Source organism: Grampus griseus, assembly GCF_964374135.1.
Source record: "Grampus griseus genome assembly, chromosome: 19".
Lineage (NCBI taxonomy): Eukaryota > Metazoa > Chordata > Mammalia > Artiodactyla > Delphinidae > Grampus > Grampus griseus.
The window spans coordinates 39,749,980-39,776,743 of NC_139013.1; the positions used below are offsets into that span (position 1 = coordinate 39,749,980).

The 26,764-nt window shown below is 58.5% G+C and overlaps 1 protein-coding gene across 1 annotated transcript in view; it reads right to left on the reverse strand.

Moving 5' to 3' along the window:
* Nucleotides 1–667: 667 nt before the first annotated feature.
* Nucleotides 668–26,764, reverse strand: part of ATP6V0D1 (ATPase H+ transporting V0 subunit d1) — a 38,080-nt gene continuing 11,983 nt past the window's right edge. The window contains exons 2-8 of the mRNA XM_082677577.1: nucleotides 15,022–15,193; nucleotides 6,754–6,932; nucleotides 5,278–5,357; nucleotides 1,863–1,940; nucleotides 1,561–1,737; nucleotides 1,375–1,452; nucleotides 668–1,278 (exon numbers count right to left, since the gene is read on the reverse strand). Coding sequence (XP_082533703.1) covers nucleotides 1,117–1,278; nucleotides 1,375–1,452; nucleotides 1,561–1,737; nucleotides 1,863–1,940; nucleotides 5,278–5,357; nucleotides 6,754–6,932; nucleotides 15,022–15,193 — 926 coding nt within the window. The 3' untranslated portion in view covers nucleotides 668–1,116. The remainder of the gene's footprint in view (nucleotides 1,279–1,374; nucleotides 1,453–1,560; nucleotides 1,738–1,862; nucleotides 1,941–5,277; nucleotides 5,358–6,753; nucleotides 6,933–15,021; nucleotides 15,194–26,764) is intronic.

A 26,764-nucleotide genomic window follows, 5' to 3' on the forward strand; every position in this document is an offset into this window, starting at 1 on the left:
CCCCCTCAGGATTATTTCTTGGCACCAGTGCCTCAGTGCTGCGATTTGAAGGGTGAATCCCACTGTTTCTTGACTGGCTCAAGAATTAGGGCCCTGACCACCCACCCCAAGCCCCCCAAGCCACAGGGAGGCTGCATATTCTACTTGCCTGATTGCCACTTTTTGAATAAAGACAAATTTTTATTTCTCCTAGAATGGGGGAGATGCTATGTTCGCCTAGGTGACAGGCTGTGGCTGTGAAACAGACTGGGCACCGCCTGGGGGCCGAGGCTCTGGGCATAGACTCTGGTTTACACCCAACCCCCTTCAACAACCTTGGGCAGATCATTTATCCATAGGTTTCCTCATAGTGAAATGGGGGTAATGACCCCAGCCCAGGGAGTTCTGGGGCTCAATGAAGCAGAGGGAGGCCTGGGCGCCCTCTAGAGTCAGGAGCCAGCACCACAGGCCTGTCAGAGCCTCCAGCAAAGGAAGGGGCTAATCCTCCACTGACTTTCCCCACCCTGAGGAATCTGGCCGCACAGGGACAGGGCCAGCCTAGGGCTGCCACCCGAGAAAGGAAGGTAGAAGGCTTAGGTGGGGGTGGGCTCAGCGAGGGTGGGGCCCGAGGGGAGTTGGGGATCTGGGAGAGGGACTAGGGCCCAAAGGAGACAGAAGACAGCTGGGCTTAGAGAGGGCAGTTTTTATTGTCTCAGAGGGGCAGAGCTACTTCCCCTATTCCCCAAGGACACGCACGCTCTATCCTGCCCCTGCGCCACGGCTCTGGGGGACCCGCTGAGGGAAGAGGAGGTTCACGCTGCCCCCAGGGGTTCTCAGGTTAGGGAGGAACACAAAAGTGACCACATGCTTCTCAGATACGTCAGCGGCTGTAAACACAGGGCTGAGGGGGCCTCCTTGCTCTGGAGGTGGGGGGCTTGGTCCATCCTTGGTGGGGGGAGCAGGTGCCCAGCCCCTTTTCAGGCCCAAGAGCAGTCTCAGAGAGGGTCAGGGAAGCTGGGCAGCCACTAGGACAGTGTGCTACCCCCCAGGGCACATAGGTGAGCCGTGAGCTTTGTCACAGCACACGCAGACACACAGGCGCGCACACACACTTGTGGGGAGCCTTGGGCCAGGGTGCTAGAAGATGGGGATGTAGTTGTCGATCTTGGCTCGGTGGCGCTGGGCGATGCACTCCGCGATCCATACAATGTTGCGACACTCCTGCTCCTTGAGCTTCACAAAGGCGTAGAAAACACCAAAGTGGAACTGGTTCAGGAAGGCCAGCTTGTTCAGTTTCACCTGCAGACACAGGCAGGAGTGGTGTGCAGGTGGCCATGACCAGAGTCAGGCCTAAGCCACCAACCCCTCCCTAGGATGGGCAGGGCCAGCACTCACCTCATGCTCGAAGAATCGGTCCTCCAGGGTCTTGTCTCCAGGGTTGCTGCCCGCACCCTCGAAGAGCAGCTTGTACTCCTGGCCCCGGGGAGCAGGGGGAAGCATGAGCATGAGGGTGCTGTTGGGTATGGGGTGGGGACGTGGGTGCCAAATGCCCGCCCACCGTTCAACAGCCAGGGCACTCACCGGGTAGTAGTCGGCCACGTTCTTGACCTGCTCGTAGTCGTCAGCCCGAGCCAGCTGGGCCAGGCCCTCAGGGTAGAGCCGTCCGCAGTGCGGAAAGAGCTTGGCACGGTCCTCCTTGGAAAGCTCTGTGCCGAAGGAGTTGATGGTGATGATGAAGGCGCGGCGGTCTGCTTCAAACTGCGGGGCCAGCGCACAGGCGAGGAGAGAGGGACGGGGAGGGAGGCAGCAGCCAGTCAGTTGGCAGGGCTTCCCCCAGGCCAGGGATGGGGGACCAGCAGGCGGGAGGGTGGGCAGGCACTCACCTCCAGGATGGGACACATGGCATCGGCTGTGGTCCCACCCAGCAGGGTGCAGAACTTGTAGAAGGACTCCAGGTAGGCCTGTGCAGAGCATGGGGTTCCCTCAGCCCAGGCAGGGAGACTCGAGGGGGTCTGCCAGGCCTCCTCCTCACAGTTCCCTCCTTCCCTCCCTGACCCCTTTCATGGTGAATCCAAACATCATACCCGTGGCCAGGGCAGTCCCCGTGTCAGAGCCCCTGAAACATCCACAGATTTCCGACTGTTAATCAGCCGAGTAGCAGTAGCCTGCTGCCTCTCCCCACCCAGTAGTTACAGAACAATTTCTGGCCCACTGTCTGCTTCATGGTGCGGTGCCCCTCACACCCTCATCCCATGGAGTGCCAGGCTCAGAGAAGGGCTCCGTCTTCCCCCTGCTGCTCTGCCTGCCCTTCCCCCAAACCTCCCCTCCTCCCCTCTCTCCTCAGAAAACCACGTGTCGATGGGCCAGTGAAGGATGGTGACCCCTGAGAGTTCACGGGGATGGCCTGGACTGGGTGCCTTGGCCCCTCTCAGCACCCCACCTTAAAGAGCACCTCCTCCTCTTCCCATCCCCTAGGTAGTTCCCAGGCATCACGCAGCAGGAACCAAACTGTACTGTCAGCCCAGCTCCTCCTGAGGGGTGGTTATTGCCGGCACAGATGTCAGCCCTGCAATGTGATGGCTGGACACACAGGCTGCCGGTGGGAACAAGCACTTCCTGCCCAGGCAAATTGGATCTGCTGGGCATGAGGAGAAGCCAGGTCAGCCCAGGCCTCAGGTCCCTCCCATGACTAATTCCTGAAACTAGCTAGGCCCAGGCAGGCTTCCTTCCCTGAACCTCTCCATGTCAAGGAAAGGGGGACAGTCTCATGACCCCTGGGGAGCTCCCTCTACTCAGGTGCTCCGGGGTCCCACTTGGTGGCATGGCCACAAGAACTCCAGCTCTACAGGCTAGAGACTATTCTCCTGAGCCGGGGGTGAGGGCTGGGAGGCAGGGAAAGCTTTCTGTACTGAGGTCTGCCCTCTAGGGAGCAGAGAACATTCCACCCACCACCTGCTGATGTGGGCCACAGGTTCTACTGACCCAAGAGAGGAGGTGAGATGACACCCAGGAGTCCACGAGCCCAGGCTGAGCCTGGCCAGCAGCACTGGGCAAGCTGGGCTCAGGGGAAGGCCTGAGGTGACCACTGGGGTCACAGGAAACAAAAGTCTAGAACAGGTCAGGAGGAAAGAAGCCCGGAAAGGGAGAGTGGACCCCAGCATAGCAGAGGGCTCGCGTGGTAGCTGCCAATCCTACCATCGATTAGTGGCACTGTTTAGTCCCTCTGGGACTGTCTCCAGCCACCTCCTTCCCCGTGGCCAGCAAAGCTGGGTGTGTCCAAATCTCCAGGCCTGCCCCAGTGGGGCCTGCAGTTCCTATCTGTGGGGGAAGCCACCAGCCTTTGCCGAGCTGGACTGATCCTGGAGACGCTGACCCCAGGGTGGTGGAGACTGGTGGCATAGGCCCAGACTCTCTTCAGGAGGCTCAGGAGCTGAAGAAACTGGCAAGACCCCAGAGGCCCAGGTACCAAGGTCACCTTCCCACCCCCATCCTGTCCCCTGGAGTCTGCCAGCCCATGTCTGCTGCACCAGCTGCCTACAGTTCCCACCCGCTACTGGGGGTCCGCCTAATCTCCCATCTGTGGCCACTGGGCTGGGACATCGCCTGACAGGCGGTCCTGGCACGGTGCCTGTATCATTGGGTCGGTGTTTACAAGCTGGTGCCCGGGCAGCCCTCGCCAGTGACTCCAGCTAGAACCAGTCAGGCCCGGTGACGGTGTGGGTGAGGCTGGGGGGACAGCCGCACCCCTCACCCTGCCTCAGGGCAAGGAAGCCGGCAGTGGGCCAGGTGGGCAGGCAGCAGCCCCATGGGGGTGGGCAGGGGCTGCGGGCAGCGTGAGCACTGGCACACCTGAGCCGGCTCTCACTGCCTGCCCGCCCCCCATGGCCCCCCTCACCCCACCCTCCCCATCTCCCTCTTTTTCTCCCTACTGGCAGGCGAGAGCGCTCGCTTTGCAGACAAGCTGAGCCGTGCTGCCAGTGTCTAGCAAGTGGCTTCAGGCAACCCACCCTCCTTCTCTAAGCCCTCAGTTTCCTTGTCTTACAAATGGGGATGCTGATGCCCACCTAGCTCCTAGGGCAGTCCCGAGGAGTAAAGAAGCCAATAATCTTCCTACCTCTAGTCTTGTCCCCTCTAGGCTGTCCTCACATTCTGATGATACTCCGCCCTGTTGGAAACCTTCGTTGGCCGACCCTGCCCACAGGATAAAATTCAAACTTCTGGCCTGGTGTTCAAGACGCTGGGTGACTTGATCCTGTGCCTGCCTTTTTTTCCAGACCTGTCTCCCACTGTCCATCTGGAACCTGCACTTCCACGGCAAACTGCTTGCCGCTTGGCCCGTGTTCCACACTTGCTTCTGCATGTGCTGTCCCCCTGCCTACACTACTACAACCTCCAGGTAGGCTCTTCACCTACCTCCAGACCCTCCCTGCACCCTGGCCCAGACCCCCGCAGGGAGACTGGAGGGCCTGCGCTCAGGCTGCCACTGTGTTGGCCACCTAGCTCCAACTAGGACAGGAGAAGAGACTCACCATGAAGATCCAAGAGACAGACGTTCTCAGGGTTAGGTCAGCAGGGCTGCTGGCCAGTGCTATCTTCAGGCCCCCTTCAGGGCCTGCCCACTACTGACCCATCAGAGGTCCTGGCTTCAGAGGTCCTCACCGTGGCCAGGGCCCAGTCTGCCCCAAAAAGCCCTCACTGGTCCCTGGCCGGCCCCCTTCCTTGGCTCTCAGCCCTGCTCCTAAACTCTTTGGGCCAGGGCAGGGCTGAGCCAGGAATCCCAAGCCCACTCTATTTCCAGGGGTCACCAGCTTGTCCCACAGCCTGGTGGGAAGCAGAAGGTGGGTGGGGTTGAAGATGATGGGCCACAGCACTGGTTCTAGACCTGGGAACCTGGGGACACAGGGACCTGGCTATGCCTGGCTGTGTTCCTCCCCACACCGTTCTCAGGTGCCTGTCCTTGCTGGTGACAGTCCAGGTGGGGTGAGCCTGAGAGCTATGGCCTGGGTGGTGGCCAGTAACCCTCCTGGATGCAGGGGGAGTGGCCATTCAGGAGCCCGCTCTGACAGGCCAAGCTGCGGAGCACCAGCCACTCCTGCTGATTTGATCTGGGCCCAGGGGATGGAGAACCTGTTCCATGAAGTCTTGCACCAGTCACGGGAGCCAGAGAGTGAGCAGATAAGCCCCTGGGAGAGGAGCCTGGAGCAGCTGTGTCCTGTCCCAGCACCCACATAATCATCAGCCCACTGTGCCCATGGCTCCGCCCACCTACTTCACCACCCCTGGGTCCAGGGGCACTACCTTGTACAGCGTGTTTCGGATGATCTCGATGTTCATCTCATCAAGGTCCTGCTCTGAGATGCAGTCCTGGAAAAAAGCCGCTGGGGAGGAAAGACGTGGGTATGAGAGGCAGGCGAGTGGACTCGGCCGAAGCAAGAATTGTGCTAATGTTCAACTGCCCCTGCAGGGCACAGAGGACCCCTGCCACAAGGCCCATCTGGCTGGTAATTGGGGGGCACTCAACCTGGTCTGGACTACTGCCTTAGAAGTGGCCGAAGCAATACTCCAGGCCATGTGTACTGACCTGAGCTTCTCCTGCCTTCTTGCTCCTAAAACTGATTTATAAAGGAGGCGGCCAGCCATAACATGATCTAATCGCCTCTGGGGCAGACCCAAGCTCAGATCATGCCAAAGAAAGGCTTGCATAAGAGCCTGTGACATCCTCCCTTCTCGAGGGGCAGCTGTGGATTCTGGGCCTGACGCCCACTTCTCTGCATCTCCCAGGAGAGCCTGGGGCCCACATTTGGAAAACCGTCCTTCTCCTTAGAACAAGGAATGAGCATGACAGCTGGGTGAGCATGGAGCAGTGACCCAGGGGGCCACTGGAGGGCTGGGAATTAGAGGCCAACGCAGGATAGAGCCCCTCGATCCCCAGGGACCCACGGACTCACTGGTCTGTTTCTTCTTTAAAGGTGAAGAAACTGAAGAAGCCACCAACAGCCCAGAACTAGCTCAGAGTTATTGTGAGAGATAAGATCTTGTGCAGATAAGGCCAGCAAGTAGGGCTTAGGCCTCTTAGTGCAGGACCAAGTGCAGCTTAGGGCCCAGTTGTTCAACCCTGGTGGCTTCCTGGAGGTGGTGCCCTGGGGACTAGGACTCTGGCTGTGAGGGCACTAGCTGGTGACAGCCTTAGTACCTTCTCCCCAGACTCCCTCCAAGGCAGGCAGGAGCCAGTGCTGCCTAGGTGGGGCCCTGAAGGAAGCTCCCAGTTCCCCTTCCTTCCTTGGCCTCTGACATGAACTCTGCATCCTGCCGGACACTGCCTGACTTGGCCCCTGGGATCTGCTTTGTGGAGGTAAGTGAAGCTCTTTGCTCCCCTCCTCTGCCTCACAGGCAGCAAGCCACTCCAGCCCAGCTTAGGGCCACGGTCTGTCAGAGCTCCCAAGACTCCAAGGGACCCGAAATCCTCTCTCCACTCTCCGCGAGCTCAGCCTTCCTCTGCATTCGGAGAAATCAGACAGATTCACAAAATGAGATGGTCTGAGTCAGGCCCTGGGGCTAGTCAGCCTGGCCCAGCAAAAGCAACAGGAAGGGAGCAAAAGGCAGGTGAGGAGGAGAGAATGGGAGGCCAAGTGGAAGGGAAGAGAAGGGTAAGCAGCAGTGGGCGGACCTCGCTTTCTGGCTCAGGGCCGCCCCCGGGGGTCCGAAAACCCCACACAGAGGCACTGACACTGATGCCGCTGCCTGCCACCTCCCTCCTCAGCCAGGGTAGCTCACCCAGGGGCGTGTCCACCAGAATGGCATTGTAGAGCTCGGCGGGCGTCTGTGCGATGTTCACGGCCTCCATCTGCTCAAAGCTGCCTAGTGGGTGGCACTTGGGCACGAGCTCGGCGATAGAGCGCTGGTGCAGCGTGCCCGTGATGAGCAGGATTACGTTGTCAATCATGTAGCTGTAACTGCGGGAGGCACACAGCAGCGCGGCAGCCCTTGAAGTCTTGGCACAGCACCATGCCCCTGCCCCCACGCAGCGCAGGCCACCAGCCCCTCAACGGCGAGCACCACCTCAGGCTCCTCTCCCTGTCCAAGGGTGCCCCCTCCTCCGGAACCAGAAGCACAGGACAGACACGGCCCCTCCCTGGGTCGGGGGGAGAACTTATACCCCACGAGTGATCAGGAAGCAGGTAGTAACTACCCCTCAGGTGTGAACAGTGTTCTGGCAAGACACGGGAAGCATGGGCGCATGGAGGTGAGGCGCACGGGCCAGCATGGGGGATGAAAGAACTGGGAGATGAAAGCGTGTTCTGGGAAGAGGGAACAGTGTGTGCAAAGGCCTGGAAGCAATTGCTAAGTGGCGGACGCCTCAAGGAACTGAGCACGGTCAGGGTTGGCAGAAGGAAGGGAACCGGCACGGTGCTGCCAGCAGGCTGGAGCCTAGAGGCGGGTCCTATGGGTCCGGCTGAGGGTCCTGACTTCGTTTTGAGCACAAGGGACCCATGAGCAGGATATAAGCAAGGAGTACCACAAGCACTCTGGCTGCTGGTGGGGACAGAGGGGGAGATGGCAAGAGGAGGAGAGGCTGAGGAGTGGAGTGGGGAGAAGCTTCTCTAGGGAAAACCAGAGAAGACTCAGAGGGAGGGTCCCTGGAGTAAGGCCCCTGGTCAGTCAGGCTGAGACAAGCAGGCAGACTGCTGCCCTGTGCAGCCCACTCCAAAGACAGGGCACTGCCTCCTTTAGGGCCTGAAGATCCACCCGGATGGCCTGGAGGAGACCCAGAGACCTGGAAGGAGCCTGGGCTCAGGTCAGTCCCCTCCGGCACAGAAGGCCCGCTCTGGACAGTGTACAGGCAGCAGAGGGGGCTGGAGAGCTGGGGAGGGGTGGGGCTACCCAGCTCAGACTTGGCAACGGGCAAGCTCTGCCTCCACCCATTGAGACAATGCCACAAAGGGGCTGTGGCCAAGAGTTCCATGTAGTCACCTGTGTGAGAAATGGAGTGAAGAGGGCGAGAGGGCCCCAGTCAGGCTGCAGGAGCCACAACATTCCTCCAGCTTGTCACCACTGATGATCTCAGGGCATGAGGCAGCTGGATGAGGCCTGGGGGTTCAGCTCCAAGGCCAGAGTGGGGCTCCCACTGAAGGGTGGGAGCTGGACTGGAGGCTGCTGCCCTGAATTGGGCACTGAGCACACCCTGGCTGTTGGGTGGGCCAACAGCTGTCCTGTGACAGTATCTTGAGGCTGTCCAAGGTAGGAAGTGGCCCCCAATTCCAAGGGAAGAAAAGTAAGGAGGTGGTGGCCTAGACCTCAGCTCAGAGGGCTGGCTACGGGGGGAACTCCCACAGGGCCTGCCAGGAAGGCGGCAGGAGGAAGAAACCACAGCTCCTGTCCCCGCCTGACCCCCACCCCCCTGCCTGCTACACACTCCCCCAACTCCCACCCAGCCCAGTGCCCTGCTATGACCTCTGCTCTCCCGGGCTTGGGGCCAGGCAGCTGCCCTCTCTCTGCCCCCAATCCGGCTGGGTCAGCCACAGGATGTGTGCTGAGAAGAGACAGGCCTGCCTTCTCAAACTGAGGGCTTCAGGCAGGGCCCATTCACAGCCGCGAGTCGAGGGGCTCAAACGGCCAGCCTTTTGCCCCAACCTGACAGAGCTGGCAGAGTCGAGGGACCTGAGAGAGATCCCGCCAGAGCTTGTGCCTTGGTCTCCAGCCCCAGCCTGCATTGTCCCTACCCTGGACAGCACATCCCTCGTGCCCCTGATGCCTCCAGAATCTCACGCACCGCAGGACCCCCGCAACACTCCACCTGTGTCCCATCCAGCCCCGCTCTAGCCATCGTGTTCCCTGAGACAGCCACAAAGTCCCCACCCCCGAACCCGAAGATGCTCGTTCACGCTCTCACCAGACTTTGGGCAGGGACGGGGAGAACGCTGTACCTCTTCGAGCTGTTCTATCCAACTGATCCCACAACCACCAGCATCACCAGCCCCACTGTCAGAGGATATGAGACACAGAGGTTGCAGGCCCCAGGCCCTGTCACATCATAAAGCAGAGAAGCACTATGTCTCTTGGTCAGTGTCCATGCACCTCCACCCACGTCCAGGTCCCCATGCCTTGACTCTACACTCCCCATCTAGCCTTGTCTTCTCAGAGGAATCTTCACAAGTCAGTTTCCTTTCTCTAAACCTCTCCGCTCCTCGCACCACAGGGTATTCATTTATGTTGGGGATGGGGCTGGTGTCAGGGCCCAAGGAAGGTGCCTTGGCAATCGTCAGGGTCCTGACCCGGCTCGGAGCTGAGCCCTGTGGGAAGACTCCACTGTCTGGCTTTGCTGCTGTCCCTCCAGTGATGTGGAACAGGATGGCTATGATTCACTTTTCAGCCCTGACAGCAAATGTGAGGGCTGGTGATAGCACCCCCTGGCTGCCCCCAGACTCTCCTGCTAGAAGTCCTGGCTGGGCACCAAGGGAAATGCTAAGCCAAGTAAAGCTCCCCAGCCCCTTCCAAGGCCCCCTTCTAATCCAGGCTAGACCAGCTTTGGATGACCCTGTGCCAGGCCGAGTGGCTCCCTCCCCCAGGTCAACTCCAAGGTTACTATGGCAGTAGCCCCTGATTTCTCTCCCCTGCCCAATGAGAGCCAGAATCTCCTTTCCTGGGATGAAAGGAGGCAGGGCATGGCAGAGATGATGCCGGCCCAGCTGTCTGCTTTTCCTCCAAGGTGAAGCCCTTCAGCAGGCAGGGAAATCCTCCTCCTCGTCTGGCTTGAGCTGCTGCCTCCCTGCCCCCAGAAAGCCACTCCACCAGTCCTCCCTTCATTTGGCCTTAATAGGAGAGTGTGAGGTTCCAGCTGGTCAGCATCTCCCTCCAGAGGAAGACAGTTGGGGAGTGGACAGGCGTCTGCCCGCCAGGCCAAAGAGGCCCTCTTGGGGTGGGTGTAGGGCAGTCTGTATTCCTCTGCCCTGAGGCCCTCCCTCACCCTGTGCCTTCAAGAGTCAGCCTGGGCCAAAAGAAGTCTTGGGATGGGGTTTAGAAAGCCACTTCCTCCAAGAAGTCTTCCCAGCCCCTAGCCAAGCCCTATCCCTCTGCTGTGCCCTTTGGCGCCACCTGCTGGAGCATGATGGTTTGCTCCCATGGTCTCATCATTTGGCCCCGGGGGGGGCCAGGCTTGGCGCTGGATAGGCCATGATGACTACCAGCCCAGTCGGCCCAACTACAGCTCCCAGCAGAAGCAACTAGTAACCGTACCTGTGCTCAATCACATCTGAGTCCTACAGAGCACTGCCCAGGTGGAAAGTGAACAGATACCAAGCTGTGGCTTCAGCACATTACCTGTCAAGCCTCAGTTTCCCCTCTGCAATTAGGATGACTGAAGTACAGCCCCCAGCAGAGCCAGTGATGCCCTGACCTTCTCCTTATTAAAATCCTGCACCTCTCCTGAGGTCCAGTTGGGTCCTCCCTGGCCCATCCTGAGACCTGAGACTTCTCAGCATCAAAGGGCACCTGCATGCTCTCCCTCAGGCTCAGGAGAACAGTGTCAGTGCTGGCTCTCCCTCAGGGCCGGAGCCGGGTCGAGCCCAGGACCCAGAAACCACAGCCTACAGAGACCCTGCTATCATCTCAGAAACGGTGGTTGTGGACAGTGAGGGCTGGGGGGCCAGAATAGGGAGGCCTGAGGACACCTGATACCCGCTGTGACCCAGCAGAGCCCAAGGTTTGGAAAATGTGACCTGGGGAGAGTGGCAGGTGTGCTGACAGGCCCACTGGGCACTTGAGGCCATTGTCCCAGGACAAAGCTTCTTTCCAGCTGCCCACTCCAGGCTGGTGGCACAGTAGAATATGAGACCTCACCTCCCCCAGATGGTGCAGGTCACCGTGCCTGGGCTCTGCCAATGGGTGCCTGGGCTTCAGGCAGGTGCTACACACTGGAGACGGCCCCTCCAGGGAGGCTCACTCATCTAAGGACAAGGCCTTTGGGGCCCACCTGGGAATCCCCAGAGACCAAACTCACTTCTCCACAAGCCATTCTCTCCCAGCTTCCCTTCTGGGGCCTACTCTCTCATAGGACACCATATGGGATGGCCCAGATCAAAGTCTCCTCTGAAGCTCAGAGAACCCAACAGAGGCTCCACCCCATGTCAGATAGCAAGTGAATGGCTGAGTCTGGAAGGAGCCCTTGGTACAGTGATGTTATCACCATGTTATCACCATGAAATTGAGCTGAATCATCTCAAAACCACATGACTGACGACAGTCTACTTCAGAGGGACCTCTCTCACTCAGGGCCTGTCTACCACACATGAGGCAGCTGCCTCCACTCTGGCCACCCACTCTGAGTGGCCTCTCAAACCCCATCTGACCCTCGAGTCCTCTCAATGCTGAAGCCCCTGGTTCCATTTGTGGCAGCTTCCCACAGGCCTCCCCAGAAGCTATCTGCACCACCACTGGCACCCATCCTATTGCATCCATAAGTCTCCCTCCCTCCTGGCACTGCACCTGGCCCAGAGCTGAATACTGGTCATGTGTGTTGGCTCAAGGCTGGCTGGGATCTACAAAAGCACTGGACACTGTCTCTCACACAGGAGGGCAGAGGACACCTTGCCCAGCTTCTGCTTGCACACCTGCAATGACAAGGAACTCACTGCCTCCTGGAGAAACCAGTTCCAGCCATCCTGGGCCAGCTCTGTCTGCGGGTAGCACTAGCATTGCTCCCTCAAGCCCCCACATCCAGGATTGGGTATCTAGCTGACGAGTCCATCACCTGGGGATGGCACTCTCCTTTCCGGTAACATTCCTCTGGACATCTCTAGGGTATCTGCTTCCTTCCCAGAGGGTCACAGAGCCAGGGGCCCCGTGCTCCACCTGCTCGGGACATGTATGGTTCCCCCTGCCTTCCCCCAATTCTTCTTTCAAATGCCCTTCCCCTCAGCCAAACAGCCACCTCCTCAGGGAAGACAGTGGTGAGTCCCTGGCCTGGGGAGGTCCCCTGGACAGGCCCCTGTGGAAGCCTTCAGCCCTTTTTGCAACACTCCTTACTCCTGGGATGAGCCAGGGTGGAGGAGGTTACGGAGATGGAGTGGAGGAGGAAGAGGAGGAGCAGCCGGGGAGGAAGGAGGTAAATAAGAAGAGACACCATGGGAGAAAGGAGACTGCTGGGAGGAGGTAAGACGGGTGTGGCTCCTGTTAGGTCTGGAGACCCTGGCCACATGAAGGTCAGCGGTGACCTTAGCCGGGGCCTTTGGTGGGGTGATGGGATGGCTGGAAGCAGACTGGAGGCTCAGGATGCAGGAGGTGAGAGAACACAGAGTGAATGTAAAAGTTCAGGCCGCACAAGATGGGTTTTTAATGGTGTGAGAGATTTGAACTTGTTTAGATGCTGTTGGGAAGAATCTGGAAGGGAAGGGGCTGCACAGACAGAAGTGCAGATGAGTGGCCCTCAGGGTTCAGGGAGTGGGGTGAGGGGACTCAGGACATCAGCAGAAGGACCCAAGAGAAGAGGAGGGTACCTCTGCCATTGGAATGCAGAGGGGCACAGGCACAGTGCTGGGAGGTGGACTGGCTTCTACTGTCTCTGTGGAGGAAGAGGTGGGCCATCTACCCAGAGAGAAGGCTGGGGGCAGGAGATGAATGGTGTTTAAGATGGGGAGGTGGTCTTCCCACCCTCGGTGGGGAGCTGCAGGGTGCTGAGTAGGGAGAGCGAGTGGCCAGCTGGGCAGGGACAGTCCAGGCCAGCTGAACTAGTAAGTGTGCATGTCTGGCAGCAGGGAAAATCCACCCAACACTGGCTTCCCCGGCTCTGCTCCCGGCAGCGGAGGTGGGGGAGGGCGCCTCGAGGCTGGAGGCTGCTGGGCTTCCTCCAGGGCTGGGGAGCTGCCAGCCGGGTGGGACCATGAGATGGGCGGCCAAGAGCGCTGCGGATGTTGGCAGAAGAGTGCTTGAATGATGGACCAGGGAACCTCAGCTGGGGAGGGAGGAAAATGAAGACAGAAGGGGTGGCAGGGGAGGAAGCAAGATCCAGAGCCCTGCTGAGTCCGGAACCCATGTCCCACAAGGGGCTGAGAGTGGGCGGGAAGGCCTGAAGGCTGTGGGTAGAGACGGGGTGCCTGACTCAGCGATTTCAGGGCCGGAGCAGTTCCAGGTGGTGACATGTTCTTGGGCAGCCATCGTGGGGGTGGCTCAAGTGGAGAGCAGAGGAGCAGGTCACTGGAGATGACGAGGTCATGAACAAGCAGCCACAGGCTCAGACAGGCTGACACGTGGCTGCCGAGCTATTCCTGAGACAGAGCAGGACTGAGGGGATGGGAAGACTGTGAGCCACACTCACCCATGAATGGAAGGGGCGGGGAAGTGACAGCCTGCCACAGGATAGTGCTTGGCTGCTTTAAGCATGCTTGGTGCTTGCAGCCAACCTCCAGCAAACAGCTGGCGGCCATGCAGCCTCAGTCACGCTCAGAGCCCTCTCCAGTTTCATGGCCTGGCAGGCTAAGACCAAGCCTCTGAGGGCACCAAGACAGGCCAGGGGCTGGCAGCACAGGCAGATGGCCAAGCAGGCAGCAGGATGGATGACATCTGACCACTGGCATGGGGTCAGCCTCCTCTGGCCAGCCTAGCTAGCACGGCCAGAACATTCACCAGGAAGCTGAAGGAGCCCTGTGCAAACAAGGTGAAGGCTGGGCTCTGGCAATAAAGGCACTGCTTCCTGGTATGTCCTTCAGCTCTGGCCTTGGGGTAAAGGACACCCAGGCCCAGGCTAGGGGTTGACTGACAGATGGGCACTGCAGTATGACCCCCAATGTGGCAGCACGAGACGCATGCCATCTCTGGCCTCCTGCCCAGAAGGACAATGTCGGCTGTACCCTGATGGAGGCCAGGGCAGTGTGATATGGATCCAGCCAGGACAGCAGGGAGGTCCCCCGGAAGGAGGCCTGTGGCCAGGAGACAGCCTGCTTCCCAGCCTGAGCCCTTCAAGTGTCCCAGCCTGTGGCCTCAACCCAAGGATAGAGCCCTTCTGGTTGCAGCCCCTACTTGAGCGAGTAAATGGCTGCTCCTGGCTGGGGGTGGGAAGCAGGCCAAGCAGCAGGCATCCAGCCCTGTCTCTGCAAGTATAAGGGTAGGAGGTATGGCAGGTCCCACGGATCTGGGGGTCCCACCAGCAGGGAAGGGTTAAAGCTAGACAGTACCCAGAAGAGCGCCTGGAAAGGCTTCCCCACAACACACACTCACACTCCAGCAGTGCAGAGCACGCTCATGTAAGCCAGCCACCGATGTCTCTGTCCACCACCTGCACTGGGCAGCCACCTGGGCCGGGGCCAACTCTTTGTCCACCAGGCCCTGGCTCGTGGCTCCTGGGCCATCCTGGCAGAAGGGGCCTCTCTACCTCCCTGTTTCCACAGGCACACCTGGTGAGCAGAGGCTGTCTCGTCCAAGTGCCCTCCCCAGCCTGTAGGTCTCAGGGTCCTTTCCTCTTCTCCAGGAGCTTAGTGGAGGCAGGGTTGCACCCAAGGATTAGACAGTAAGAACGCTGGGCAGCCAAGGGTTGTTAGCATGGGGGCCTGGGCCAGAACTGGGAAAGGCGGCCAGGTGTTCAGCACCCTCTCCGCCTTGCCCCACTTCTCCCTGAGACCCAGGGCCATGGTCAGAGACGACAGAGGAGCCTCAGCCCACACAAGGTCATAGGGCCTGAATGGTCCATCCCAAAACCTGACTCTTCAAAGCTCTACCTATCCCCCAACGCCATCATGGGCAGTGGGGGCCTGGTGAGTGTTCAGGGTGAGTGTTATAGGGTGAACGAGGGAAAGGGCTCCTGTCATTCCTGATGCCTGTTGACACCAGGGACACAGGGAAAGCAGCTTCATCCAGCACTACAGCGTGGGACACTCGGGCCTGCCCACCAAGTTCCCAGACAGCACTGAAGTGGCTGGTGACCCCATTTTATAGGTGGTGGCCTGGGCCCAGCATTGTTGAATAAGCAGCCCAGCCACCCAACCCGGGAGGACCCTGCTGGCAGAGGAGCTGTCCCATCCAGTGGGGGAAAAAGGCACTATAGAGAACACTCACGTAATGAAGTCCAGGAAGCTGGCGAGCGGCTCATAGGCATGGTTCCTCATATGGCGGAACTCCACCACCATCTTCTCCTTGAGCCGGTCATCGATGACGGACACTGTCAGCGGTGATGCCTCATTGGCCAGGAAGTTGCCGTAGTCGGTGCTCTGCAGGTGCAGCTTCAGGTCTGAAACCCAAGGGTGGGGGGTGAGAGCCGGCCGTGCTGAGCCTCCCCAGGACCCCAAGTCCCTGTCCCCACCCCGATTCTGGGTCCCAGACCCTCGCCTGCAGTTGTGCCCTGCTGCTACCCTGACCTCCTGTCCCTGCCTCCACCTCCCTGTTGGCTCAGAGCCTACTCCAGGGCAATCAGGCCAAAGCCAGGACACTGGGCCCCAGAGTCCAAGTACAAGTAAAACCATTGTTCCCCCAAACGACAAGAAAACCTGGGAAACCCCAACCCAAGGTGCCATTCACAACCCACAGCCTTTGAGGCTCTCCTGCATGGTGGGCTCCAGGATGGCCCTAACTTAAAGCAGAATAAGACATGGGCCCTACCCTCCAGAGCCTCAGGGTTAAAGGAGCAAGCCAACGTACCCCCAGGCAGAAACAATGCATATGAAATGAAGGACTTGCCCCAGGCCAAGGGTAAAGTGGAGAGGGCACCAAGATAGGACCGAAAGGACACTCCAGGCTGGGCCAGGCAAAACGCAGGGACAGGAAAATGCAAAGGAAGCAGCTAGCAGGATGGCATGAGTGAGGAGTGGCCTAAAGGGCAAATGAGCGGTGTGAGGGGGAGATGAGGCTGGGGAGAAAGACTGGCCTTGCCTGAGGAGCAGCTGGAGGCAGGCAAGCCAAGCCCACGGGCTCTCCTGAGCTCTTCAGAGCAGGAGTGAGGGAAAAGGGAGGAGAGGACAGAGCAGAAGGGCCCTGGGGAGGCAGGACAGGTGAGTCCCAGGGGAATCGTGGCAACAACCTGTCTCACAGCTGTTGCCCGTGCATCCCATCCCCCAGTCTCTTCTCCACCCAGCAGCCAGAGCAATCTTAAAACACCAGGCAGACCCCATCACTCATCTGCGCATCCTCACCTCAGGCCCTTTCCCTGTCCCCTTGCTTGGAAAGTGATGAGCTCTCCTCAAATGCCCATCTTCAGAGGCTTCTCCTATAGCCTCCCCACTCTGTCCCTTCATTTGTGCCATTTTTCTTTGTAACACATCACATCCCACCTGGCACGGGGCACATAAACCATGATAGCAGGGACTCTGGGTCACTGCAGTATGCTAGAGCCTAGAACACAGTATGTTCTGGTGCATTTTCATGTTCAGTAAGTAACCGTAGAATAAATGGAAGACTGGACAGAGGGCTGGTGAAGACAGCAGGAGGGTTTGCTACTGGGCTTTGAAATGGGGGACACTGTGGTAGTGATGGCAGTACCAAGGACAGTGGCTGAGGAGGGACCCATGTGTGCATATGCATGCGAGTGTGGATTAAGGCCCAACAGTGGAGGCTGGCTTCTGCTGACTGAGGAATGCATGCTTTCTGTGCCCTGGAAGGTTGCCCAGAGGATGACAGGAAGGGTGACACCTGTGAACATTTCCACAAGCGCCACCCCCCTTGCCCCGGCTTAAGGCCTCCCCGTGTGTCTGTGGACCTGGAGGGCCATGCTATACCGGGCTGCTTAGAGAAGAAGGGCGAGTGGGGCACATCATCGCTCCACAGACTTAGGGGACCCCTGTGGTGCCCCTCCTCCTGTACCCCATCAGGAGGAGAATGCTCCCAGCCGAGAGTCAGGTGTGCCAAAGAAGAGATGGAAGAGTATATGGGAGGGAGGCGTGGAGGGAGGGAGGAATGGAGGGGTGCATGCCATCGGAGTGGCCACTTTCTACCTGCACCCGGGTGGCAGTCAGCACTCCTGTCCTCTGTGGCTCCTGGGCACTCAGAGTGGACTTGAATCTCGTGAGGTCTGCAGGAGGCCTTCATCATCCGCTGCCTTTGCCATCGCTCTACCATTCACACCTTTTTTCCGGTGGCCACCCAAAAGGGGGACAGAACTGAGGGCAAGGTGGGGCAGGGAGAAGCCACCAGCCCCCTGCTCTGCCCCGTGGACCCCGCTGCCATTTTTCCCAGGAGGTGTGCACACCCCTCCATCCTCACCCCCAGTCGTCTGCTGTGAGCCCTGCCCTGGGTCCATTCTTCCCCCTCCTCACCAGTGTGGCCAAGGCCCACCTACACCTGGAATAAGGCATGGGGTAAGAAGGTGTTTTGCTCAGTAATGCTCAAGTTGTTGCAGTATTTGATTAACCATTTGGTTGTTACAGAAAAATTCTTAACTCTAATTGAGGGATTTCGCTGTATGAGCATAAGCCTGTATTCCCACCTCTAGTGATAGGTTTTACAAGCTAGCTTTTAATATCCCTGACTCTGGATAAGTGCACAAGTATTTTGTTTTGTGTTTTTTAAAGAAACATGGGGGGCTTCCCTGGTGGCGCAGTGGTTAAGAATCCGCCTGCCAATGCAGGGGACATGGGTTCAAGCCCTGGTCAGGGAAGATCCCACATGCTGGGGAGCAACTAAGCCCATGAGCCACAACTACTGAAGCCCACACGCCTAGAGCCCGTGCTCCGCAACAGGAGAAGCCACCGCAATGAGAAGCCCGTGCACCGCAACTAGAGAAAGCCCACGCGCAGCAACAAAGACCCAATGCAGCCAAAAATAAAAAATAAATTTATGTTTTAAAAAAAAGAAACATGGTTTACTTGCACAAAACTGGTAAATTTTGAGAGATCGTTAATGCCCTCAAAGTGGTTTTTGTGGGTATGAAACAAATGGTGAGAATATGAATTGGTACCTCTTATTTTCATACTGAAATTAACTCTACTTAATTTATCAAGTCATATGTCATATGCCCTGCTTTTACATCTTTCATCTATCAGTAAACATTGTGATACTTGAAAAAACTAGTGGGCAGGGAGTTATGGCCTGGACAAAGTAGGCGCTCCAATCCCCACTAGGGGAAGCCACAGTGCGGACAGCAGCTGGAAGCCCGGGCTGGGATGTGGTGTTCTCTGTCTGACGGTCTGGCGCAGCAGCTGCCAGCTCAAACCTGTCCATTTATCCATCCAGCCACTGCAGCAGCAAAGAGCCATTCTCAGGCAGTGACAGGCCACAGCCAGGGCTTGGAAGCCAGACCAGATGCACAGGGCAAAAAGCAGGGTAAAACCCAGTCCTCTTGGCAGGGCCCCTCATGCCAGTGGTCCCACTATTCTCTGGGACAGTGAGTTTGGGCCCTGGACCCCAGCCCGGCATCCTGATTCCTATCCTCCAAAGCAACCAGGGGCCAGGCCTCCCGACACCCCCTCGCCTGGCATCCTTGCACTTGCTGCCGGAAGGCTTCCCCAAGTGCCGTGCTACACCTCCACTACAGCTGCCCAATCTCTCCAGCCGCGTGAAACCTCTGTGCCCCAGCCTCACTTGCTCCACGGGGCTGCCCTCCCTGGGCAGGCTTGCTCCCCAAGTCCCCCACCACCAAGCACCCTCTCTCTCCTCTCCAGCCCCTACCAACTCCATTCAACACCTGGCACTGATGAGGTGGGAAGCAGCACCCCAACACAAGGCGGGAACCAAGACCAACTCTAACTGGAAACAGATGGGCCCTGCTGAATACTTAACGCCATGCCAGGAGCAACCTATGTGCTGGACCCGCCAGCCATGCCCATTTCACAGACTCAAAAAAGGGAAATCAGAGGAAACGTGAAATGTGTCGAGTCCCACAGTCAAGCATAGAGAGGATGGGGATATAGATCAGACCTGGTGCATTCTCTCCATCCCCAACTCTGGTCTCCTCTCCTCCCCCACCCCTTACATTTTTGACCATTCTCCCATGGCCCTTGGCCCAAGATGGGCCTTTCAGATATGGACCCAGCTGCCCAGGCAGACTTTAGTTCCAGAAGAGCTGGCAGGTGGCAGAGAGGTAAGAGGGGCCACAGCAGGCCCCTCCACAGCCTTGGAGGCAACCTGGACACTCACTGCCCACCTGACGGGGGCCCTAGACTGTCATGGTTCACAGATAACCCCTCTGGCATCACTTGTGGTGCCAGCCATTCCTTCAGAAGGTAGTACATGTGAATAAGAGGAGCAAAGCTGATGGGTGGATTTTCCTTTGCATGCCCCCCACCCCTGGGGCTTAGCATGGGCCTTAAAGCAAACATCCCTGTGTCTTGGCTACTGCATTCTGCTGACGCTGCATCTGGGGACTTGGCTGCTGGAACACAGACGACCGGGTGGTTTCTGCTAGTGTTTGTCGAATCAGAGCAAACCCGGGAGATTCTACCGAGAATCCTGCCCAAGGCCTGAGTTTTCCTTACCAGGAAACTCATTTTTAAAAGCCCCCAGTGACGACATCAGAGGGCCATTCCAGACCACTTCCCCTGGCCAAGACCCACTTCTCCCTGTGATCCAGGGTGAGGGGACAGCCCACTAGCCAAGAAGGCAACTTGGAGGCAGGCAGGTTAGCCGATCCTTTGGCTCAGACCACACAGGGCTTCTGAACCAGCTCTGACTCTGTTCAAGAAACCTGGCAGCCAGGCCCAGTGGCTGGCAGCCCCAAGCCCTTTACACAGTCCTCAGGGCTGGGACAGGTCCATTAGAAACCAGCCCCCTCCCCTCCAGCTTCCTGCTCTCTCCGAGGGATGTGAAGGAGGTGTGACTGGGGGTGGGATCAGAACATAGGAGAAGAGGCCTGGAACTTGTTGAGAGCTTTGTGGGAGACTCGGCCACCCAGCCCTGGCCCAGCCCCCGAGGGCAGACGAGGACGCCAGGGGCTCTGGGAAGGCAGGGGCTAATTCTGCTCTGTGCTCTGAAGCCTGAAAGCCTCGGTGACAGCCCCTGAGAGCCCCAGACGTGCCTGGGCTGAGGTGTGAGCAGTGTTCTAGTTAGCACAGACGTGGGGGACTGCTCTGGTCTACCCACAAGCCCAGCTGTCTACCCCAAATCCTCCCATCCATGGCCCGGCATCAGGAATGTCTGGCCAGTCTGGGATCTCTCACAGCAAAAGACTTCCTCAGAGGCTGAGTTCTCATGTCCAAGAAGATGCTGCTGCTGTCAGAAAGTTCTCTCTGCAGTACAACCTAAAGCCCTCCTCAGAGGAAGCCAATCAGCTCAGTTTCCCGTGGCCTGCAGCCTCCCCTGAGGGCCTTGAGCCAGCTCCTCAGGGCCCCTCAACCCCACCCAGGACCCTCCCAGATCTCCTCTGCTTCCCAGTGTTGCCTGTCCCAATGTTCTGGTGACTATCCCCCCACTTCACTTCCCGGGGCCGCTAAGCCGTCCTCACCGCCACGGTGCCCTTTTGCTGGTCTCCTGCCCCACATCTTGGCTCCCAGCTCCCAAGTCCACTCTCCATACCATCACCAGAGCGTTGTTTTCCAACTCCAACGTGTCGCTGTCACCCTTACCCAGCAGCCCCCGTGGCCCCAGAGCCTGGCCTCCTCTCCCCAGCCTGTGAGGCCCCACACCCTCAGCCCTAGCACAGCCTCAGCCTTAGACCTTGACTCTCTGCTCTACCGGTGCTATTCTCCGGTTAGGGCGACCTGCCTGTGATCTCTGGCACAAGCAAGTGCTCCAGGCAAGTCCACAGGGTGCCCGCGAGAGAAGCCCTTGAAGTCCAGGAAACAGGGCTGCTTCCTCAGGCCAGCCAGAGAGGCTGGTTTGGGAGGGCACACCCCAACCTGGCAAGTGAGAGCCCTGCCCTCCCTCCTCCACAGGGCACCCCTGTCCACCTTGAGACTGCCTGTGTCAAAGACCATTGCCCTGCTCCAGCAGGATCCAGCTGAGCTCTTTGAAGGCGCCTGGGCAGGTTGTAGCCCAACACCCACCTGGCATGACTGTTCCTCCCAGGGCCATGCCAGACTCAAGGAGGCCCCATAGTTGCCACCTGTCCCTCCACTGCCTGCCAACCCCCAACCCAGGTCTTCTGGGCCAGGACCCCTCACCAGCAGAGCCCAGGCCCCAGCTAGCACCTCTGATTACCACTCTTGCCCCTGATTAGCAGGAGGGCATGAGGACCCCTAGCCTGTCCAACACTCTCTGCTCTCTGAGGGACCAAGTGTGGGCTTGGCAGCCAGCTCCAGCCAGACCTTGAGAGGTGGCAGCTGGGCAGCCCTGCCTCCCATCCACTTCCTGAAACCTTTCCCAGATCCTGCCAGCCCTGAAAGTGATCTTTCAGCCCCACCAGGGCTCCCAGGGGCAGGCAGCACACAGCATCTCCAGTCCCCAAGCCTCTGCAGCAAAGGCCCCAGGGAGGCAGGGAGGGAGGGTCTTGGCCCAGGCCAGGGGTTGGTCTCACGCTGCCCCAGGGGCCCAGCAGGCACAGAGGCAGCCCTGGCACAGTACACTAGGCGGGGCGGCCCCCTGCTTTAGACTCACCCATGGCCTCATGGCCCACGGAGGGGCCTTGCTGGCCAGCTGGCCACGGCACAGTGTGAGAGGACAGTGTGTTCCCAGACTTCACTTCTGCTTTTCCAGAGGTCACTCAACGATGCTCTCCTGGGGAGCTCAGGGGTTTTCAGGAATTGAGGCCCGCTGAGTGAAACCAGATGTGTAAATATGCTCCCTAGAGCCTAGCGTGCCCATCCTGCCCCTCCCTGTGAGGGTGGTAGAGCCCTGGAGCCTGTTCTACCACTTTGCTGGGCCCAGGTGAAGGGACTGCTTTGAAGGGACTGGACCTGGGCTCTACCTCCAGTGCTCGTTCTACCCTAAAGGCTCTCTAATGCTGCAACTTCCAGGGGCTCAAAGCAGGGAAAACTCAGACAAATGGACAGAGGTGGACAGACAGCCAGGCTGGTGGCCCAATGGAGCCATAACCACCCCCCCTCAGCAAATGGACTGTGTTTGAGTCTCCTCCCCAGGCTCTGGGGGTGGGGGAGACCTCTTTTCTTCATATCAGCTCCAAAGCAGATGTGTGCACTGGTTGGCTGGCTCTGCAGGGTCAGAGCACCACATCTGGAACTCCCAGCGTGGGAGCCACAGCATGGAAACCATTAACCCTGGGTTTACCTGGGGGCTGCAGCACAGACTAAGCATCCTCCTCATCCCCAGGCCTCTACCAGGCCCATCACAGGCTCCCTGTAGACCTCATGTAACTGACTAGTCCTGGGTTCCAACTCTTCCTATCAAATACCAGCTCTTCCTCCCCTCCCTCAGGTGTCGCCTGGCATTCCCCATCCAGAGCCCTGGGATTGCCCCCACCCCAAACTGACGTGTCCATGGCCTCTTGCTAGCCCAGGACAATGTCCATGCACAGCCACAGCCCCTCTCTGAAGCCCCACTTTGCCAGGTCACTGGTTTCAGGACATAGCTCCTTAGGTGGTTTAGTGGGACAAGAGAGAGAGACCCTGGGCTTTGGGACCACAGTGACCTGAGTTCACATCTTGTCCCACAGCTTGGCCCTGAGCAGCAGGTGGAATCTCTGGACCCAGGCTCCTGGCCAGTCACCTGGTGAAAGGCCCTGCAGTGCCAGCCTCCGAGGGTAGACACTGAACAGAGACAGTGTTATACAGAGAAAACTGAGCATGGCACGGCACACCCAGAGCTCCACAGAGAGGATCCCACCCAGAGCTCCCCAACGGAGAGGCTCAGTCCCAGTCAGGTGGTCTGTGTTCTGACTCCAGTCTGTTGCTCAGGCCGTCCCACTCAGCGCTCCACAGTGTGCCCCTGCCCTTCCTTCCCATGGTCCCGACCCTTCCCCAGGGCTCTGGTGTGTCCTCTCCCCAGGGGCCCTTGTGCAGCACGGGCACGCACACGCACAGGCCACACTCTGCTATCTCCTGGGGAAGGATGAACAAAGTGGGCTCAAAATCTGGGACTCCCATGTCTAACGTCACCTATGAGCAGGATCATACAGAGCTTTGGGCAGCCCAACCCCAAGGACCCGGACAGAGGCTAGGACCCAACTCCGCACCACCCACCACATGGTGAGCTATTGCCCTGCCGTCCTCGGGAGCAGGTGCAGCCAAGGGCAGCCGTTGCTCCATGGGAAGCCCCCGGGCTGGCGGGCCAGCAGTCTCGGGAAGAACCTGGAGGCTACTGCTGGCACAGCCACATGCAAGTTAGTGGGTTTCAGCTGGCATGAGGCAAAGATCCTGCAGGAAAAGGACAGTGAGTTCTCCTTCCTAGGTCCCTAGGCTGGCATCTTGTTTCATACTGGAGGACTTTCAGTGAGGTACGGCATTTGCAGAAGGGGGATGGGGCTGATTTGTAGAAGTGGCCCGGATGACACCACCCACCAGCATATCAGAATCAGAGATTTGATTAGCGAGAGTGTCACTCCCCTTGTCTAGGAGGCAGCAGGATGTGTGCTGTCTAGGTGGCAGCAAGGTTCACCACCCTTCTCCTTGCTCCGAGACAGGTGGCAGGTGGTGACAGAAGCACATGTAATTACCCTCAGGAACACCTCGTCCCTGCAGCTGGGAGAATGAAAGCATCACTCACAGCCCATGAGGAAGTCAACCCACCCACAGTCAGGAGGGTGCCAGGCAGGTGACAGTCCCACCTGCCAAAGGGAGGGGCAGAACTGGTTACTGCTGCACCCAGGGCAAGTTCCAAGAAGCTCTCCTCTGACTGAGTGGAGATCCGCCTGGATAGCCCCTCATCAGGACGTCCGCACCCAGGGCCCCATGGAACTGGCATGTCCCAGGAGACACAGGGCTTGCAGGGCAGCTTCCCTTGTTGCCCTCCACAGCCCAGGCTGAGAATCAAGTGAGCCAGCCTCGCCCTGGGAGGCAGGGCCCACACCTCTGCTGCTGCCCTGTACTTTGACCCTGAACAAGCTCTTTCTTCTCCAGGCTTACCACCACAGTTACAGTGCATGCAGGTTGGAGTGGATCTGGGGCTGCGAGCGAAGAGCTTCTTCTCACTTTCCCAAAGATGTGTGTTTGCCTGGGTGTTGAACGAGAAGAGGTAAAGTGGCCCTGCATGGCCAGGCGCCAGGCAGCCCAGGAAAGGCCAGCTGTGGCAGGGAGCTTCTCAAAAGCTGGCTCATGCCCATGTCTGGCTCCTGGGTCCACTGGCCCACACCGCCTGAGCAATCCTCTCTGCCCTTGATGCTTGGCTTCTGTTCTACATGCATAGTCCTTTGGAGGAAGGACCCTAAGAAAAGATGGAGCTCACTTCAACTAGGGGAAAGCAGTTTTAGGGTCCCAGGGGCTGCTGTTCCTGTGAAATTAAGCCAGGTCAGGCTGGATCCTGGCTGGAGCATCATGCCAGCTCCACGGTACCTAGAGTCCAAGCTATGGAAATACTCATTGTGCTCAGACCTAGGCCCTATGGATGGGCTCTCAGAATCAGGCCTCATTTGGGGCTGCGAGCCATGCTGTTCTCAGCACGAAGCCTCCTTCCCTGCAGCTCACAGAAACAAGACCAAGCAACCCGGGCCAGGAGCAGAGTTGATCCATTCCATACTCATGCCCAGCAGACCCAAGAGGCCTGGGCCAGGCAGGAAGTGGCAGGAACAGTAGCATCCAAGCTGGTCCTGTCCAGGACCCCTGACCCCCTCACCCCCCTGCTCAAGAGGCTGACAGGAAACACGCAGGGGAAGCAGTAACACACCAGATTGAGTCTGATCAGCACTCAGGCTGGCCCTGAGACAGAGGTGGTCGCCTGCTCCGGGAATCTCATAGCACTCCACTTTCCCCAGGCCTTGCCACACGGCATCTCGCTTGGAGTTTAAAGTGTTGAAGGTGGGGGAAATGGGTGAGCTACGACCCATGACTGGCATCCTTGGGCCCTGTGTGCCAGGTCATGGGTCGCAGCTCACCTGTATTCCTCGACTCCCAACCCTTAATTCCCATGCTAGATACCATGTGGCAAGCCCTGGGGGAATGGCAAGGGCCCCAGAATCAGGGTCTCGTTCACCTGACCACGCCTTCCTGAGTTGGGGGCCTGGCACAAAGAGGCATAGTCCAGGCAGCCTTCAGTGAACAAATGAAGGAAAGAATCAAAAAATGTAGAATGACTGGACAGGAGGAGCAAGAAGGGTGTCAGGAGACCATAAGCAAGGCCTCGGGCCTCACCTGGACCCAATTTCCCAGGTAAAATAAGAGGGTTGTATAAGGTTACTTCCAGGGGCCTGGCCAACTCTGACACTCTCTACCCTGATCAGGCCTGGATCTCACTGACTCTGTGCGACCTCAGCCCCTGAGGGCCATGCAGGGGCTCAGAGTGAGGCCAGAGGCCTGGGTATCCAGGAAGCAGCCCTGGCAGAGCTCACAGCAGGTGCCGGGGAGGCCCGGGGCTGTGGAGCAGTGTGGCAAGCAGGAAAAGCTGAGTTGCAGCAGCAAAGACACCACAGATGACTCCTTGGAGGGGAAAGCCCCATCCTCCAGCCAAACACGAAGCCTCAGCTGAGGTCAAAGCCTGAAAATCATTGCCTGAGTGGCCAAGGGGGGACAAGGTCTGGCCCAGGGCCAGGCCAGAGTTGGCCAGGAAAGCAGTGCCCGGCACCCAGTCAGGGCTGTTCCTCCACACATCCCTTTCCCCGCCGCGGGTCTGCCTGCCACCCCTCAGGACCACCCACACACACGGGGGCAGCCCCACCCCAGCCCCTTGAGCTGCAGGGTGCTGAGTGCAGATGGGCAGAGCAGGTGTCAGGCCCAGCCTACTAAATGGCCCTTCAGGGCCTTGATTTTCCTGCCTCTAAAAGAAGAAGAAGGCCAATATTCCCACACAGGATAGTTCTTTTGTTTTTTTTAATCAACTAAGGAGTCAGTGTTGGATGAGGCAGAAGCCAGGGAGGCCAATGGAAAGACCCCTCCAAATTGGGGTGCAGGGTGGAGAGCTGTCAATTACCTGATAATATGACTGTATGTACCTATACTCTAGAGAGTCTGGGGTGCCTGATTTGGGCCTCTTCCAGAGTCATCCTACACACATGTACCTGTATGTGCCACATGCACCCCTACATGTTTCCAAAGTGCTGAAGAAGGCTGGAGGAGAGGAGTCTGTCCTGAGGAAGAATTTTCTGTCTCCTGGAGGGACCAGAGTAGCAGGACCAAAGTGGAGGCCACCTGGGGAAGGATGGTGCTTCTGGGAGCCTAGGAAGCGTGGCCCTGACTCCTGGGCAGCTTCAAGCTCCTACTTGGAGCTACCAAGACCCTTGGTTCATAGCTAGCACACTGTGCTGAAGCTGAAGCTGCCGCTCCGACTCTGAGGACTGCCAGCACGACCCACGTGGAAGTAAACAAGGACAGCTTGGTGGTCAAGGCTGGAGCAGTCTACACTGGGCACAAGGTGGACAGCATCAGGGAATTCTCCCTGGCCTTCCCCTTCCTAACCCAGGAAGCTGGGGCACAGGGAGGTGAGGGTGGGAAGAGATGGACAGACAGGAGACACTGAGCCACGAGCCCTATTTAATCCGGGAAGGCCAACTGGGGCTTGGGTGAGGGAAGTAGGGCCCCCCCCCCCCCCCGGGGCAGAGTCCCAAGGGACAGTGGCTAAAGGCAGGTGCTGCACAGAGAAGCAGAGGAGATGCACCAGTGGATCCGGCCACACCCACTTCCCTGGCTCTCAGGCAGCGGAATGGTCCTGTTCCACCACCTTGTGGCCAAAGGGAGGATGGCACTGTCAACAGCCAGAGGCTCTGCTCTGGCTCCACGTGATTTAATAACAGCCTCAGACTTCTGGTCCACATCTCCCTCAGCCATTGATCCCTGAGGGAATAGGCTGCAGGCACCTGCAGAGCTATGGAGAAATGTGTCACAAAGAACAAGAA